At 42.7% G+C, this 20000-nt stretch overlaps 1 protein-coding gene across 1 annotated transcript in view; it reads right to left on the bottom strand.

The window, feature by feature from the left end:
* cacna1aa (calcium channel, voltage-dependent, P/Q type, alpha 1A subunit, a) overlaps nt 1-20000 on the bottom strand; it is a 90664-nt gene that overhangs the window by 52489 nt on the left and 18175 nt on the right. The window contains exons 3-11 of the mRNA XM_078284510.1: nt 18517-18622; nt 17446-17585; nt 8881-8972; nt 6804-6956; nt 5890-6077; nt 2915-3018; nt 2313-2428; nt 1002-1046; nt 663-746 (exon numbers count right to left, since the gene is read on the bottom strand). Coding sequence (XP_078140636.1) covers nt 663-746; nt 1002-1046; nt 2313-2428; nt 2915-3018; nt 5890-6077; nt 6804-6956; nt 8881-8972; nt 17446-17585; nt 18517-18622 — 1028 coding nt within the window. The remainder of the gene's footprint in view (nt 1-662; nt 747-1001; nt 1047-2312; nt 2429-2914; nt 3019-5889; nt 6078-6803; nt 6957-8880; nt 8973-17445; nt 17586-18516; nt 18623-20000) is intronic.

A 20000-nucleotide genomic window follows, 5' to 3' on the forward strand; every position in this document is an offset into this window, starting at 1 on the left:
TGGGGGGCAACAGCATACGTGCTCTGTGTTTGCCGTGGCCATCTGCTCCCAGTTCTCAGGCCCCCGGTTTCCACCACCGAGGCACTGTTGTCAAAACTGATGGACCTGCTTTGCCTAACCTCTCTGTTCGTGCCGGTGGGTGTGCAAATTACAGGCCCAACTTTTTTGGACAAATAGCTATACATAGTCACAAGTCATGTTTTTAGCACATGGTCTTGGCACTCATCAAATTACACAGCATACACAACAGTATAAACATAAAGATAAAGAAAGCCTTTGTATCCCATGAGTAGAGGGGAATTACTTTGCAGGAGAGGGGTGGAGAAAGAGGGGCAGAAAGAGAGAGGAAAATGCAGGGGAGGGGAGGTAGAAAGGGCAGAGGCATGGTGACAAGGCAGAGATGGAGCAGGTAGGGGAAAGGAAAAGAGAAAAGATGAGGGGGAGGGTTGAGGAGAGGGAAAAACAGGTAAGATGAGGAGGAGGAGTGCAGAGGAGCAGAGAAGAGAGGGGAGGAGAGGAGAGGAGAGGGAAGGAGAGGAGGGTCAGGTAATGCTGATATGCACTGATATGCAAGATAAGATAGCATCTGTGTGTACCTGTGGTTTGCCTTTGAGCGTGTGTGTGTGTGTGTGTGTGTGTGTGTGTGTGTGCACATGTCTTACCCACTGCCAGGTCTCCTTCCCCTTCCTCAGGGTTGAGAAGCTCAGCTTTGTTCTTATGGTTCTTTGTGGCTCTCCTACGGGAGCCTGTAGAGGACAGAAAGCATATGTGTTTTATCGTGTGTGTCCTCCATGCACAAATTGGTAACAAAAGACTAAACATTGATTCCTCTCATGTGTTTCTTTCATTGTAATTACATAGAGGTATTATCATTTCAACTCAAAGGAGATGATATACATGTATCATCATCATATCATCTCATGCACATACACACACACACGCACGCACGCACACACACAAACACACACACAAAGACTACAAAGAAAATGGTAAATGTATACCATCGTAGTCTCCATCATTTTCATCGTCCGCCAAGATGACTTCTTCTTCAAAACACACAAGAGAACAAATTGGTTAAAAAGTGGTCATTTAAAAAAATAATACATAACAGCCACACACTTGAATCAGAAATACTACCTGAATGCACTGCACATGATCACTAAACAGGCTCAAGTCTTATGAATTCTACATTTGCTGGACATGCAGCAATGCTTAAAACAATACAATTGAAAGTGTAATTTCCTTCAATGGTTTTTAATCATCAATTGTCATCACTGATTTTAATTAAAATCTGAAACCAAGTCTTTGGGCTGCACCTGTCCTCGCTTCTCATCCCTCCCTCCCTCCCTCCCTCCCTTTTAGCTTGTTTGTTTTTATGTAGATGTTCTTTTCAAGAAGATCAAAGGTCTATCCTTTCTATCCACCCCTTCATCCCCTCCTTCTAACATCCACCCCTCCATTCCTCTTATCCTGTCTGCATCTTTCCTGTCCTCATCAGAGGGGTCAGAGAGAAAGGACGAAAGAGAGAGAACCAGGAGCACTTGCTGAGTCTCCTCTGTCCAAGCATCAAACAGTGTTTTTAATCCTTGCCATAGCCATGCAAATCAAGGCTTTTAAAACATATTTCACCATAAGAGAGCCTTGGATATGATTCACATTTGTTTGGTACATTTTGCATCATTTACCGCTGACTAAGAACGCATATTTTTCTCCGTTATGGTCGAGACAACTGTACCTCTCAGTGTCGATTTAGTAAATTAACCAATCATACTCTGCTCAAAGCCCAGGCAGGATAATTATTGGTTAGTAAATACTTTGAATTCAAACAGGGACAGGTGGTGTCCTGTCAGGAGACACAGCTGAGTGATATCTACAAATGCAACCCATGGTCACTCCATTCCAATGGGATGTGCTCCAATCAGAACAAAACCAACCTCCTACTAACTGAGTTGCCAGAGACATCGAAGAGCCTCGGCTTTTTGGGAGAGAGCAGAGTTAGTGCCAGGATAACTGCTTTATAAGGCTGCTGGTGTTTTTCAAAGTCTGGGTCAAGAACGAAATGTCAGTCATGGGAGGATTACATTACTATGATCACTAAGATCCATAAAATTAACTTGCATGCTGGTTAGGGAGGCTGCCCAATAGTTGCAAGGTTGCTGGTTCAATCCCCGATAGTGTTAGTGCCGAATACTGCCCAAGTCCCCCTGAGCGAGGGCGCCTCGTGCCTGTGAATATGTGTACCAGCCTGCTCGAAGGATGGATATTGGACACTAGTTAACAATAGCTAAATAACCTACCACACATATACGTACCCGCTTTGCAGATCCACTCCAGGTAGCCATTGAGTTCCCTTTCAATCTGCTGCTGTCTTCGGAGCTTCAGGAACTCACTCCTGTTCTCCACACGCTCTCTCTCTTTGGCAAACTCCCTGCAGGGAGCACACACACAGTCCGGTCTTAAGCGCATACATTTTTAGTATGTGTAACCCTTGAGGTGTTAGTGCCATGCTGTACATGCTGAGCTGCACAGGTCCACAAAGACACAGTGAACACACACATACATATACTACATACACATATACAAATATGCATGAACACACTTTTTGTTCTTAATTCTATCATTAATGTATATGAGATGAGGAACTATGGATAAGGTCACAACTTGTACACTATCACACACACTTGCACATATACGCATTCAGTCTGTCACCCACACACATACATTATATACATGCACACACACGGACACACAATAGACACACACATGCTAACATACTTATATAAACACAGACATGCATGCATATTGAAGACACCATCTGGCGCACCCATCTCACCATTCACACATGCTGGCGCACGCATTCTCACACACACACACACACACACACACTCACACAGAGGCGGTGTATGAAACTTACCCTGACAATACACCCAGCACCAGGTTGAGCATGAAGAAGGAGCCGATGATGATGAGGGGGATGAAGTACATCCAATTCCATGCACTCCCTGAGGCATCGTTGCTCTGGAAACACACACACACACACACACACACATCAGACATCAGGCAGGGTCATCAATGTTTCACTCTTCTCTCTTGAACTTGATATAATAGCATCTAAGCTCATCACTTGGTCAATAGTTTATTAAAGCGGGCGCTGGGAAATCTCTGGAATTTGCCACCACTCCCACCAGAGATAGTTTAAATTTATGGAGATTTATGCAACTTAGGTGTCCGACACTGTTCAATGGGTCTTCTTAAAACGAAAAAAAATATATTTGACTTGTATGATCAATTTCATAACATATTCTTTGGGCTGCTGTTACACATATAGAATTAATTAATAAATCATTGTACAGGCTATATCCGCCTTCATCAAGGCGCAGGTAGATCAACAGCTACATAAATCAACTGCTATTGGTGTTGACATTTGTTTTGATCTATCTGAGATTAAAGCAGGGCCATTATTCTTGTTAAAATATGTCTTATATTTTGTTTGTCTGTCTCTGCACCAAATACACCAAGGAAAATGCAAGTGCATTTAATAGACTTGGTGAATAAAAGAGATTCTGATTCTGACCCCTGATTGTTTTATAATGTATTGCATCCATGTACATGAGACATGGTATGTAGCTGATGTAATCTAGCTTCAGAAGCTGTTGATCTTGTTCTTAAAAAAAAAAAAAAAAAAAAAAAAGCTTACATGGCTGCCTTTAAGTATTATCCTTGAAAGTCTTGACAATGTAAAAGAGCAGTTAAAGCACTGTCCATTTTGCTGTGTTTGCTGTTGGAATGTAAACGACAGTAAGGCTGACATGGTTTTGCTTAAAGTCATCTCAATAAGTAAATGCATATCTGCCACTCTAACTGTTCGGCTGCTCTCTGCACAGTAAATAATGTATAACAATTGCTTCGCTCTATCTCCCTCTCTGTCTCTACCATCCTCCTGTCCAGACTCTCCTGTTTCTCTTTTGATTCTCTCCTTCATCTTATTCTCTCCTTTTGCCTCCTTCCTTGCCCCCCTTTTCTCCTGCTTTTCCCACCCTTCTATCCTTCCTTCCTTCCCTTCTTCCTTCAGTATGTCCAGCCTCCTCTACCCTTACTGCTTAGTCTACACTGATTCTTCCTTTTCCCCTTTCCCACTCCCAAAAACCCTTCCTCTCTCCCAACCTCTTCTGCTCCCTTTCTCACAACCTCCTTGGCTATCTTCCCCTCTCTCTCCTCCTCCCTGCATCCTTCCATCTTTTTGCATGTAAGCTGGCTTTGCCGCTGTGTACCCAATGTACCGCAGACCCTTTTTTCTGCCATTAAACTTTTATCGCTCCCCTCCCCAGCAGCTGCAAGAATAACTTGGGCCGAACAGGCCCTTTTAAATATAGAGCAGCACTGAGAAGGAGGGACACAGGGAGCGAGACAGAGAGAGAGGGACAGCGAGAGAAAGAAAAAAGAGAGGACCATGGAGAAAGGGAGAGAGAGAGGGAGAGGGAGAGACAGAGAAACACAGACAGAAAAACAAAGACCGAGAGATAGAGAGATGGAATGAGGGTAAAGAGGCATTGTAGATACTGCAGATGGAAGTGGAGAGGAGAGGAGGTGAGAAGAGGAGAAAAGAGAGAGGGAATCGGTTTAAATTGAGATAGAATTGGAGAGCAATAGAAAGGGTAAGATGGACTGAGAGAGAGAGAGAGAGAGAGAGAGAGAGAGAGAGAGAGAGAGAGAGAGAGAGAGAGAGAGACTTAACGACTACAGTAACACTCAACGACCCTCATCTACCTCTGGTCTCCATAGCAACCGTTGCCACTGACAGCAGGGAATTATTCAAAGTCTTGGGCATGAGTGATGACACTGTATAAAGACCTAGTACCCATTCAATGGACAGATGAACACTGTACAGAGGCGAAAATCACTGGAGATGCTTAGATTTCAAAACTCCTGAATTCTAGTATTTACAGAAAGACACACTTTTTAGATGGTTTGGCTCTGTAATATACTCCATCACTTTGGATAGTAAATAATACTGTGACTATTGGGTGAAATGTCAAAAAGCCAGCTTGAAGTTGAGCATATTTTCAACCACATCATATTTTTTCAGATACCTGGGAAGCCTGTGGCAGTGATTTATCTGTACAAAATGGCTACCAAATATGTTAATAATGGAAAAAGATGACAAACAAGGCATTATCCCCAAATATAGGATTCACATGTCAAACACACTGGTATTGTCAACTGATGTTTTATAATCTGCACTCCATTTCATTGGTTAATGTGTTTGTCTGCCACTGCAGTCAATCCATGACAAGGACTGATGAGTTGTGCTTTCTGAGATGCTATTCTGCACATCACTGTTGTACTGCACCAGTTTGTCACCTATTAAAGGGACACTTTGTCATTTTTTAACCTTATCTCCATATATTGGTCCTCACTAATACATGCTATGAGACGGCACCATGTCTGTCTACTCACTCTGTGTCTCGGAGACGGGCTGCGGGAAGTCCCAAAATTCACCCTCCCATGATGTCATTCAACTTGTAGAAACTACAACCGCTCTCTTCTTGGTTGCAGCCGGACTGCCCGCCGCCTGAGGCGGAGACGAGTATCCAGGAAGAGAGCGGTTGTAGTGATCCTTACTATTCTTGACCTCTGTCATAAACAAGCCTATGTGCCCAAAGGACTGCCACTGACTGGATGTCTGCTTACCCATTTGTCCATTCTTACATTCAATTGAACAATAACTGAAGCGCTTGATAGCTGTCAGGACAGCTTTATATAACAACCATGGCCACATATCTAACTGTCTGTACAGGCGCTCTGTTTTTGCTGGTTGAAGTGCCTAATAAGCTGGCCACTGGGTAGTGAGTGTGTAAATGTGTTCCCAATCTGCTCAGCAGTACATACATAGTAGAGCAGCTCAGTCCAGCCCTCCATGGTGATACACTGGAAGACGGTGAGAACAGCAAACAGGATGTTGTCAAACTGGGTGATGCCATAGTTTGGCCCCAGCCAGTACTGTCTGCATGTGGTGCCCTGCGGACACAGCCGCGACGGAGCCTCTGTTCCACATGGAAACTCTTCCCGGATCTCGCCTGAAGATGGGTGGAGGAAGGGAAGTGGTTAAAAAGAGGTGGATATACAGTATGTAAATATGCAATTGTTTTAAAGAGGATAGCCTTTTTAAATGTATCCATTGGTTTCAATGAGCACTGATAACAATGTTAACATTTTTTGTTGGCTGAAGTGCAAATATGATTTTGGCCCTTAAAATTTTGATGAGTGCTTGCTGTTGAAAACTTAAAGATTTAAAGGTATACATAAAATAGTGATGGTACAGCAAAATAGGCCCTCTGAATTTTATAGGCATCTGAGATTAAAAGTTCAATAGGCAAACAATAAGTTTTCAACTTGGACCTGGAAAAGCTGGCAAGAGACATGTGCAGACATTTTCAGTAAATCTTCAAGAACAGACACCAAATCTGTGAAAACTGCCAAACCAAAAAGAAATACATTCCCTTTCAGAAAAAATATGAATGGGAATGGGAATATATTTCTAGCTCTACAGACAATTTAACACCAAAGATGTTCATTTGTAGAACTAGTCTGTGTTCATATTTTCACCACTGCTATAATTTACAATCTGCCTCAACTGGTATTGAAATAATATATTCCCCTCAAAGAGGAACAGGTGCGGACTTCATTGGGGCGAACACTGAACAAATTAAGCCTGCCTACGCTAGGGGCAAACACACACATACATGCGCGCGCACACACACAAAGACACACACAGACACACACACCCTCCCTCAGTCGGTCACCTGTGTGATTGTCGAAGCAGGTGGTGTGGAATTTGCCCATGTAGAACTCCAGGCCGATGATGGCGAACATGAGGATGGCGAAGAAGAGCAGCAGGCCGATCTGCAGCAGGGGTATCATGGCCTTCATGATGGACTTGAGCACCACCTGCAAGCCTGGAGGACAGTGTATAAAGCATTAGGATTTATTTTTTTTTGAATTTACTATTATTTATTATTACCATTTAATACATTGCATAGAAATGGTTCTAAATTCTCTCTTTCAAATATAATTTAGAATGTTTGTATGTACAAAAAAATTGGGATTTATCAAATGTACGTATGCACACCTGTAAGTAATCTGCCATGATAAATACCACACTTTCTAAACCACCATCACGCTTGTGCACAGCTACTCATTAATAAAAATACGCCCCCAATTGACCATATATGGTAACAACCTTTCCTTTAAATGCTGCAGGGAATGTCATTGATGTCTTCCCTATGCTGAACATGGCTCAAAGAAAGCAGGAGGAAGGGTTTGGCTTTTCTGATTGAAGAAATGTAATTTTTGGTAACTGGGGTTGTGGGATACTAAAAAGTACTTTCTGGAACCTTCAGTGGTGGATTAATAAACAAGCGGGAAAAAAATGTAGCCTGGCAGCAGGTGTGAGCTGCGTTAAACCTTGTTTTATCAGCAGAGCAGTGGTGGAAATTTAAAAACAAGGTTAGACCTGAAGACATTTGCCAAAAAAAGAATCACAGTCAACAAGAGGGGCATTGCTGCAACAGGCAGAGGACAGACTGAGACCAGCCTGTCCGATGTGGACCGGACACTTTGGACCAACCACTTGCCTCCTGTCGTGATAGAACATTTTATTAATCATTTGAATACATTTCTGTAAGCCCAGCACATCAAAATATTACAAAAGCTACACTAATCAGCAAGCCATTTCTCTAGCTGCAGCTCCTCCCTGATGGTGAAGTTGGGGCAGAGGTCCAATAAAACAAGCCTTGGAAAACAAAATCACTCGTTGCTCTCAGTTAAAAAGAGCCATTTTACACACACAACCATCTATATCTTATTGTTGCCTTTTATGATTGCACATACCCTGTATTTCAACACCCATACTAATATTTAAAATGATTATCAATTAGTCATTTTAAGTCAGTATGCTTAAATAGTAGATAATATAGTTGGACAATATGCACTGTCCAAATTATGCATGGTAAAATATGCACTTTTAGTCTTAACTATTGTAGCACAAGCATTTTTGAAAAGGCCTGTTCATTTGACTTTGTCACTTTGTTGAATTTGTCTGTTTCTTTTTTGGTGCTGTTTGTTTTTCAACCACATGGTGCTGTGCGTAAGCATGGTCAGAGCTCTGCTTAAATTTACACACAATAACATTATGGCAAAAGAAGCACATCCATTTGAGGGGTTTAATTGTGAAATCCTATACATATATTTGGGGGAGGGGGGTCTTACCTGATGTTCTTTCTCGAAAGTATTATCTTGTAACTAAAGGTCTTAAGGCAACATTCTATAGAGCTTTAATTTCATGCCAACAATTATTTTGTGAGAACTGGTCACACTTTTCAAATGTAATAAAACTCTCATTTGTTTATCGGGGAAACTGAGTGACTTTTATGATGAGTAAGCCCTGGTTAGCCTGTTCAGTCCTGTAGTGGAAACCAGGCTATTAATAACACTGCAGCGCCGCCGGAACACTACTGCCACTATAACATTAAAACAGGAGCAGAGAGTGCATAGGAGAACCACTTTTGTTGGAACACTTTGGGTGCATTATGCAGAACTACATGGATGCTACATAAAACCTTAACACAAAATGGTTCTCCGAGCTATTTTGATGCTCCAATAAAACCTCAAGTGGCTTTGCACTCCAAAAAATATTATTTTCCTGAACTGTGAAACGTCCTGCATAAATTTGACTAGTCATCAGGAGTATTTCAGGACTAATAAACGAGTCGTTTAGGATAGTGGGCAGGGTTGCGGAGGAAAGCAGAAACCCTCTTTATCTTACAGTGTAAGATAAAGCGTATTTTTTTTAATGAAGAGCTCATTAGAGTCTTAACTTACTGGGAATACCAGACACCAGTTTGAGGGGCCTCAATACTCGTACTGCTCTGAGGGTCCGCAAGTCAAAGTCTGAGCCCACCGTGGACAGGATCCTAAAGTGAGTGAGGAAGAAAGAGAGAGAGAGAGGGTGAGAGAGAGAAATGTCAAAAGAAAGAAAGAAAGAGTACAACACTCAGTTGAAATCAGTCCTTTAGAAAAATGTAAGAAGACAGCAATCAGGACAACAATCCACCTTCACTGGCCTCTTTAGACAAGAGGGCCGAGGGAACGACCAGCCAGCTTAGACAATCAATAGTCAAGCTACAGAGAGCTTCAGTGACAGACGCCGTCAGTCACTGTCTCTCTCTCTCTCTCACACACACACACACACACACACACACACTCTAAAACAAACCCATGCCAGGTCATTACAAGCGCCTGGGTGAGCTGTATGTAAATCCTGTAAGAGCTGAGCTGATCAATAGAGCTGACAAGTGAAGTGGGATAGAAAAGTGTATCGGTAAGAGGCAGGGATGGAGGAGGGGAGGGAGAGTCTTTTTATATATGGATGAGACAGAACCTACGTAAAAAATGCGGTACAAGAAGGATGGGGAGAGGGAGAGGAGACAGCAAGAGAAAGAGGGAGGATTAGAGAGAGAGAGAGAGAGAGAGAGAGAGAGAGAGAGAGAGAGAGAGCTGGCAGATGGTGAGAAAGAGATATGCTGACTGGCGTATTTCTTGCCCATTTTTATTCTTCCTATTTATAAACCTTTTGTCTTTGAGCCATGGCCAGCCTGCGAGAACTGTGCAGAGTGTATGTCTATTGTGTGTGTGTGTGTGTGTGTGTGTGTGTGTGTGTGTGTGTTTGTATTCATGCACCTGCATCGTCGTACTTCATGTCTACATGTGTGTACATGTAGAAAGATTTGTATACAGTATGTGTGTGTGTGTGTGTGCGTGTGTTTGAGAAGGTTAAGATGTTCCCTTGCGCTGCCTGACTTCCAGTCAGTCCCCCTGTCTGACGCACACTGTGAATCATCCTTCTCCCTCCCTCCCTCCCTCCCTCCCTCCTTCCCTCTATCTATTTCTTTCTGTCTCTCTGACACACTTCCACTCTCCTCTATTCCGCTAAGAGGCCCAGTGACACAGCAGAGCCTTAATCACAGGTCTGAGGTTAGCCTGCTTTGCCTGGAAACCTAGAAAATCAGCAGGAGGGGAAAAGCAAACCTGACCCGGGATCTATGGGTAATGCTATACTTTTCCGATTGGAGTTGTGGCACTGAATGCAGCGTTGTGGTACCTATGGAAGCCCCCCAGTGGTAGGCGCTCGGCTGCTAGTGTAGGCTAGGGTCCTTGTGATGACATTGTGTGATATCAGATGTCTAATCAGAGGCCGGCCTGTAACTGAGAGGTTGCCAGTTTGGTCCTGAGCACTGACACAAGGCTGTATTTCAGCTGTGTGTCTAGCTGCTGTTACTTCCAGCATCACAGCAGAAGTGCCCCTGAGCAACACACTGAACCCTGTGCTCTGACTTCTCCAAAGGAATGCAAATATTTAGAGGGCTGTGTGTCTTACTAGGAGGGATATGCAAATAGACTAACTCAAATATTACCTCGTGAAACAGGCCAAGCAACCTACTTGTAATTACTGAATAGCATTCTTTTTACAGCATAACTATTCAGTATACCACTAGGTATGTTTTGGGTATGCACCAGCAGTTAACCGTGTGTGTGTGTGTGTGTGTGTGTGTGTGTATGTGTATGTGTGTGTATGTGCAAGAAGTAACCATTTGAGTAAAATCCTCTACATGAAAAGATGTAATTACATGATTATTTTTTTCATCTAATCTGATCATGTAACTATGATGATAATAGTGAAAGCAATGATTATGATGATGATGATGATGATGATGATGATGATGATGATGGCAATGGCGATGGTGATGTAGATGACAGTGATGAAGAATTCAGTTTCTAAACAGCATCAGCTGTCACATACCCAGTGTCAGGGCAATGAGGCAGTTCCTCATTCACACCGTCTCCACGGTTACTGGGCCCTTTCTCATTCATAACTGTTTCCATGGCAACAGGGACCTTGGCTCATTGATAGAATCTCTGTATCACCTTGGTAACGGGGCCAAGGGAGGAGCCTGATTGATTGTTTTTTTCTCTCTTTCTAATGTATCACCACTCACATACACACACACACACAAGCACACACACATAAGACAAAAACATACACACGGACACACACTTCTGCGTAGCAAATAGGCATTGTCTCGAGATCAAACATTTGAGTGAGCATATTCACGTATGCACACTGGAAACTAGGTCATTTGGAATTACCGATCGAAACCATTTCTTCCTTTTCAGAGGTAGAGACCGGGTCTATATTCTATCCACTTATTCAATGCACACACACACATACACACACACACACACACACACACACACACACACAGGTACACACACAGATAGACACATCCTGTACATCATTTGGACCGACACAAACGATAGAGGAGAATCACATTAAGCAATATTGCTATTACACAATCCCCCACTGACCCCTTCCCATGGGGATCTAACACATTATACAAACACAATCTTTCTTGCCAGCTCTCTCCGTCTGCTTTCCTGCTGACCTCAGCTGAAACTGGCTAATTATCTCGCTGTCCAAGTCACTGACCAAATCACTGCTTCATCTCTTCTCCATACTTTCAACAAATCCTTCTTTCTCTCCCTCCTTTATTCGATTGCTACATTTAAGCACGTCAATCGAAAGCGCAATATGCGGCATCCCATTTGAGAGAAAACAATGTTATCTGAGGTTATTTTTAGAATTAGATATCACAAATGCAGATGATTTGGCCCTCACATGTTACAATTACCTTTGTAAGCAAAGGTTTTCAGATAGCTGATATCCCACTATTTATCATGCCAGTGATCATTTTGTAAGAGGCTACATTCTTAAATGGAAGATACACAATTTTGGAATGAAACTCTTTATAACTTTATACCTAAGAGTAAATCAACATGAAATCACATAGGGCAGAAAAGCGCTGCTGCACTGCTCTCTGTAGGTTGACACTTTCAAACATGTTGCACCTCTGGCCACACCCCAATCACTGACACCTTTGGCAGCTGATGGAAAACACCTGCTTTGGCATCATTATTGGAAATGCAAAATGGAGGATTTTTTTTTTTATTCGAAAACAATAGGGGGTGCAATGAGCAACAGAAAATAAAATACATACATGTAACCACCTCTACAGGAACAAAAACTACTACATCTGATGAAAATATCTAATGAGAAATGCTACTAACTTGTCTCAGACTGTGTAAGGAGTCACTTAGGGCACCAACAAAGACAACTTTTCTTTTGATTTATCTCTAATGTTGCCTCTTCTGAGGTCTTTTCAATGGATAATGACACAGGAAAAAGAATATCTTTTTGAAGGGGGTGTAACATTTGATATTTTGGGAGCATTTTTTTATCTAAAGATTTAGGTAATTATAATTTTTTTTAATCTGAAAAATGTATCATAATTCTCATTATTTGGGTGATTAACTGCTTGTTATCACCCATAAGGAACGCCATGAGACAATTTCATCATGCACTGATTATTTCAAAATGGTTTTATATAAATAAAGCCTTTCAGTGGTATGAATATTGTATTTATTTGCAAACATACAACGTACAAAAATACTAACCCTACAAAGACAGACAATGTCTTACTACCTAAATAGTTTAAAAATTGGCCCTCAAAAACATAAAGATGTCACACACACATTGTAAGACAAATTCTATTAACTGTCAGAGACAAACTGTCAGAGTCAAAATCCCCCACATCTTGTACAATTAACAGGATATATTTTCACACTGGCTCATATTATGCAGGTCTGTTAAGTGGTTAGTTTGGATTAAGTTTTACTGAAGGTTCTACTGTGCCGTCCAATTACGAGGCTTGTATTCCCTCTGACTCTCCTCCTGCGTAACATCTTCTCTCCTCTCGGCAACATGACTTCATGACTTTCAAGCCCTCCGGTAGCTGCCCATTAACTTCACCAGAGGTCAGTTCTTCAGACTCTGCCAGTGCCTTTTCTGGGTCTCCATTTGTCATACCAGGCCCTTAGGACTTCAAAACACTGATTTGACAAGGATGTGGCTGGTGACAAACGGTATCTCTAGGCTGTCCCATATATTATTGTCTGTATATCACCATTGTTGGGAGATATACACACTTCAGGTGCCCCAGTAACCTTACAACCCCATTATAAACTGGTAAGCTCATCTCTTAAAAGGGTGCATGATAACCTCCTCCTAACCTCCTCCTCCGGGCACATTTCTGTCTGTTTCTTGAGGTAGAGATCAGCCATTAGTTTTTTCACTGCAAACCAAAGATTTGGCAAATTTAATTCAACCTCAATTGATGACAAGGTCACTGAAAGTCTATAAAACATATCAACGCAGAATCGATCCTCTCTTCCTCCCTTCCTTCCTTCCTTCCTCCCTTCCATTACACCTCTGTACCAGTCCTCTTTAATCAAATGAAAGTCGGAGGGGAGGAAAGAACCTGAAGTAAGGGTACAAGGGATGGAAGGAGGAAGGGAGGGGAGGATGAGAGGCGAGAAGAACGGCTGTAAACTAAGAGTAATTGGACTAATAATCAATAGTGGACATAAAAAACAACTAGCTTATTCCCAGGGCCAAATCACTCAGGCAATTTACTACAACAGATACGTCAACACACACACACACACACACACACACACTTTGGCACAGACACACGGGTGCACACAAATCAACTGCCATCCAACAAGGTTGTAGAGTGAATAGCTAATCTATTCAGACATGTTAAGGGCCATTTGTATGTTTGTCTTTGTATGTCTTTAAAGAGAGCGCTCACAAGTGCACTAGGAGTGAGTGGGAAGCATGTTTGAAGTGGAAATGTGTGTGTGTGCGTGTGTGTGTGTGTGTGTGTGTGTACACGTTTGCACCATTACTACAGGAAGAGAAAGGGAGATACATGAGTGTGTTTGTCAGTGTGTACAGTATGTGTGTATGTGTGTGTGTGTGTGTGTGTTGGTCAGTGTGTTATCAAAGCTTTGGGCCAGAGGTGGGTAGAAAGGGCAAGTAGCCTTTCATCTTCAAAGAGCTGCACTGCTATAAGACACAGCCGCCATTCACACAGAGCACAACAAAGAAAACCCAATGTGTGTGTGTGTGTATCTACACTGACACTGTGTGTATTTGTGTCATTGCAAATACATATACATACATATATATATATATATATACATATATATATATGGAAATATGGGTGGGGACCAGATTGAGAAAGTGAGTGATAGTGAGAAAGTGAACAAGTGAGTGTGACAGAGAGAAAGAGTCACAAGTTTGTTAGGTCCCTGATCATCTGCAACAGCGAAGAACAGGTTGTTTGAATGCACACACACACACACACACACACACACACACACATACACACACACATTTCTCTCTTTGTCTGTCTGTCTGTCTCTTACTCACATGCTCACCTCCATCTCCCTCTTCTTCCTCCCCTACATTCTCTCTCTCTCTCTTCGTCTAAAGCTCGCTTACCTCCCCTCCTCTCCTCTGTAGTTTTCCACTTCATTCCTTCTATATAATCTTATCCACTCATTTACATTTACTTTTTTAATTGATTCAAGATGGTGCCAAGCTAGTGGACACCTTTTGCAGCAGCTCCAGCACTTTTTTTGACTAATCTTCTATTTTTCTTTCTATTTTTCTCAGCACTTTCTTTATTGTTTCTCTTCGTTTTAAGAACTTTTTTAGTACCTTTTCACTTTTTCTTTACAACTGGACTTGGAGAGTACTGTCTTCCCCTCGGAGGCAGCTGGCGGCCCTGAGGCCGGCAGCCGGCCCGGGTCTAAAGAACCTACCAATCGACCTGCTGGCTCAAGAGAGAGAGAGAGAAGAGAGTGGGGGTGAAGGTGAGAGAGAAAGAAGGGAGATTTAAACCCCATCTTCCATCTATCGCCATGAGGAATGTGAGATCGCTGGCAAACAAGATGGATGAGCTCTCTGCCTTGGCCAGGACTCTGTGGGAATATCAGCAATGCGGCCTAAGGAGCTTTGCAGAGACATACTGTAGATACAGGGGAATACACCAGTCTGTACTATAAAACTTCTAATTGTAGCCCAGATGTTAATTGGTTTCAACGACCAAAGCCGGAAGTAGTTCACAGTATTAGAGACAGGCTTTTATCTCATCTGGACATCAGTAGCGGTAAAATATTCTGCTTATATCTGTACAAAGTCTTCTACTTAAACTTCAACACCAGCAATGCCTTTGCCTATAAGGGGAAGTGATAATTTAATTGCCGTGTCATGCTTGTTTAGATGGTTCCACATCAAGAATCTCCTGACAGGGAGTTTAGTATAGACAGGCTTTTTTTTGTCAAATCATCAAGATCTCCCAAACGATTACAAGACACCGGCGATTATGTGAGACTAGGCATTTATTGGAAGTTTTCGGGACAGCCTCGCTCCCTTCTGCCCAACCTCCACTTCCTCCTCCCTGCGTCTCGCTGCTTCCTGCTGTCTCGCTGCTGACACTCGTTTTCTCACTCCTCTTCTCTCTTACAGTCACTCTGTCGCGCCACGTTGAGATGAGCTTGGCTTCATGATCGCTCTTATTAAAGCATAAGGACACATTGTCAGACTGAGTGCTACTCACTTACCATGTGTGTGTGTGTGTGTGTGTGTGCGTGCGTGCGTACGTGCGTGCGTGCGAAAGAGAGAGAGAGAGAGAGAGAGAAAGAGGAGAGAGGGGGGAGGTGGGCATTCGCCAGTCTCATTGGTGCTTTGTCAGCAAAGATGAGCAAGGTTTATGTAACCCACGGAGCCCTCCAAGTCACCATGCACGCACACGCACACACACACACACACACACACACACACACAATGACCTCAACAAATTAATCCTTGCCAGCACGCCCACACAATCATTTCATTTGGACACAGTAGCCTAAAGTACACAGTTGCACTGTATGCCTTGTCAATTGAGCTACTGAGACAGGAAAACCACATTACATTACTACTACAGTATTCAAATTGCGAGTAGCCTGTAATTTCTTAAGTTGGTAAAAACATGAGTCAAACAGCTTTTTAGTATGTTGCCAAGGTTGAAACACATGAAGCTAAAGGCTTGATGTAAATATTAAAGGGGAGATCTGAATTTGTGTTGATGTGTTGTGAGCCAGTAGCAAGTTTTGGACAATTGCGACATCATCTTTATCCTTCAATTTCAAGGAATCAATTTCAAAGGAATTTTGGGGACGTCAGTTAGACATCAGTCATATAACGCAGCTTATCTTCTTGTCACTAAATCATCACTCATACAGTCAAATTCATCTATAACAGTTAAACACATACTGTATCCACACACCAGCCTGTAACAGTTGTGTACCTATCATCACACCAGCAGCTACAGTGACAACAGCCTGTGACAGTAACATACATAAGACCTTCCCAGCAGTACACACAGACAGCATGCAGACACTGCACTCTCTTGATCTCCACAGCATCACTGATCAGCATGTAACAAGCACATAAACATCAACTCTGGGTCGATGGGCCACTCCCTTGCACATTACTTCTCCTGGTCAGCCAGATGGCAAATTTAGCCTGAATAAACAGAGAGCTAAGTGTTTGGTCTCCTTCTTTAAAACACATTAGGTATTTTGCAAAAAGCATAGGTTTTTGTGTGACAGCTGTATAATTCATTCTGTTCTGCTCTTCTCCCCTCTCCCTTCATCTCTGTCACTCCCACTCATCATCTATTTGTCTCAATTCCTGTCTCCTCTCCTTCTATGATCTACCAATGTAATGTATCACGTGGCTTATTTTGTTTTGCCCTTTTGTTGCTTCCCTTTCTGTCCCCCCTCCCTCTCGTTTTCTCTCTCTTGTTTTCTCCATCTCCTCTTCCCCCTCTCACGCTCCTCTTGTGTCTCCTTCCTTGCTCCCCATTCCCTCTCCCTTGTCCTCTCACTCTCACTACCTCCTGCTCTCTTTTTCACTATCTCTCTCTCTCTCTCTCTCTCTCTCTCTCTCTCTCTCTCTCTCTCTCTCTCTCTCTCTCTCTCTGTGTCTCTGTATAGTGTGGTGACATTTGTTTGCTACCCAGGCTGCTGGCTGCCTGCAGTTCTGCTCTGTGATCTGACTACTGTCTCGCCCTGTCAGGGGCCGTTCATTAGGGCAAAGGAGCAGGGAAGGGACATTCACAAACACACATGCACACACACACACACACACACACACACACACACACACGCACAAACTCATGCCAAACCTCTTTATTTTGATCATGTTCATGTATCCAACAGCACTTTCACAACTAAATATGTGTCAAGCTGAGTACGAGGAAAACCGCATCTGATTTTGAACTCAATTGTTTTCATAACTGTGTGTGTGTGTGAATGAATATATGCATGTATGCTTGTATGTGTGTGTGCGTGAGTGCATGTAGGTGCATAAATGAGCACGTGAAACCATGTAGACGTGTGTTTGTTTGTGTCCAAGTCTATTTGCTTGCCACTCACCCGGTGAGCACTACGACAAAGTCCATGACGTTCCATCCGTTCCTCAGGTAGGAGTTCTTGTGGAAGGCAAAACCCAGCGCCAGGATCTTTATGCCGGACTCAAAACAGAAGATCCCTATGAAGTAGGGCTCTGTGTCATCCTGGAAACAGAGAGAAGGAAGGAAGGAGGAGGGGATGGGGAGGGAGAGAGGGAAGGAGGGAGAGAGAGGGAGTTAGTTAGAGAGGGAGAGAAGGGGAAGACAAGGAGAGAGGGAGAGAGGTGGAAAGGTGGCAGGGAGGAGAAGAAGGGGCAAGAAAGGAAAGGGTGAGAAGCAGGGAAAGGGAGGTAGTAGAGAGAGAGGGATGGAGGAAGAGAGGGGAGGAAGAGGGAGGAAAGACCACGAGAGGGAGGAAGGGGGGAACAGAGGGGGAGAAGACAGTGAGATAGTGGAGTGAGTTTATGTTCAGAAGGGAATGTGCATACTTGCATACATGTGTGGCTATATTTTGTGTGCACTTGCTTCAGTCTGGTAGTTGAATGTGTAGAGATGAGAGAGAATCTGAGAGTGCGTATATCTTGTCTTTTGTAAATTAACAAGTGCATATGTGTACCTCTGAATATATTATAATTTGCATATTTCTTTGAGTCTGTGTGTGAAATTATGTGTGAGTTCTCCTATGAGTATACACCCAAAATGACTATGTGTATATTTAGGTTTGTGTGTATGTGTGCATGCATGTGTGTGTGTGTGTGTGGCATAGCGTCCGTGTGTTATTGATTGTTTGTGCATGTATTTTTACAGTATGTGTGTGTGTGTGAGCATGTGTGTGTGTCTCTCATGTGTGGGCTTGTGTCTACTCTAAAGGTATAAAACATTTGGATCACTGGCCAATATTTTGCTGGACCACATTTTGAATGTTTCATGTAAATTGTTTCAAGGCTAAAAAATCATTTTGTTTAACCCGTCTCCTCACTTACAATAGATGTACATCTCCACTTAAGTAAAATGAATAAGGAGTCCTATCTTTCAGTTGGATTTAGTCATGTGTACCTACAGTATGTGTCATGTGTCTCATGTCTATCTAACTTACCAGGCGTTCAGACAGGGGCGTCTTGTCCCCATCAGGCAGATGCTGCTCCAGGGCCAAGACGATGCAGTTGGCAATGATGGTGGCTAGGATCATCCACTCAAATGGAGTGAGGAGGACCAGTCAAGGAACAAACACGAAGATGAGGTGAGAGACGAGGATACTCATCCCAGGCCCTCTCTGGACTTACATTTAAAGAGCATCTTTCCCAAATTAAAAAGGTTAATTCCATTTTTATGACAAGCCATGACAAGTGCATGTTTTCTATATCATTATAGCACAATGGGCCTCTCAAATTTTCAAAAAGCATTGTTACAGTGATAATCCGCAAGATTCTTGTTTTTCTTGATTTTGGCGCCACCTTTGGTGACCAGCGGTCAACGCAGCGCTCCCTGTGCTGCGGAGGATTTGGACACCGGCTGTTTAGAACAGCAAATGTGAAAGCTCTCTTGAGCTGGGTATAGAGAGCAGCAAAACAGATATTTATTTATATGAAAAAATTGCGGATTAAGACTTTAACGTGTTGAAAGAAAAAAACATTTCAGCTACAAATGTAGTATCTAGCAGTATTTAGTGTTTAACAGCATAAGGGGCTGGTGGACACGGTGGCACAGTACACCGACTTATAGGATACTACACACACATCAACACAGCCATACCCACAAGCCATCATATTGATTCACTTAAATATGTTGTATGTTCAGCAAAATGTAAATTCTGATGACACACCACCCGAAAAGACACACACACACACACACACACACACTGTATTAAGGCGCTTGTGGGGGAGGGAAGGCCTGGGCATTGAGTGTGATTCAGTGTGACATCACCGTTTGGCTCCATGTACATAAAGACTTAAGGCTAGTTCAGAGAGAGAGGGAGAGAGAGAGAAAGAGAGAGAAGCAGGTGGGGGGGAGAGAGAGAGAAGGGGAGAGAGGCAGAGATAGAGCGCAAGAGGGAACATCTCATTGTACATCTCATAGCATTTGTCATAACCCCCCTCCCCGTCCCTCTCTCTCTCTCTCTGTTTCTTTCTCTCTCTCTCTCTCTCTCTCTCTCTCTGGTCTTCCTAAATCAATTCTCCTGTCTCGTTAAGGTCACATGATAAATAGTTACATTTAAAAGAGAAGAGAGAGAAAGGAGAGAGAGACTAACGGAGAGAGAGAGAGAGAGAGTGTGTGAGTGCAATTATGTGAAGGAGATGAATGAGGAATCAAGAGGGAGGGAGAGGGAGGAATGAGACAGAGGAATAGAAAAAAAAAGGCAAGGACAGAGAGATGAGGGCAAGGATAAAAAGAGAAATTGCTGAGAGAGGAAGAACAGAGTAAAGTTTGACCGTCATGACAGTATTGTCAATATGTGTAAATATACAGTATGTAAATGGTTATATATAAATAAAGGTCAATAAAAACTAAATTGTATATCAAGAATGAATGTCAAATAATATAAATGTTGGACATTATGTGTTATTTTCTGTTCTATTCTAT

Source organism: Centroberyx gerrardi, chromosome 7 (genome assembly GCF_048128805.1).
Source record: "Centroberyx gerrardi isolate f3 chromosome 7, fCenGer3.hap1.cur.20231027, whole genome shotgun sequence".
Classification (NCBI taxonomy): Eukaryota; Metazoa; Chordata; class Actinopteri; order Beryciformes; family Berycidae; genus Centroberyx; species Centroberyx gerrardi.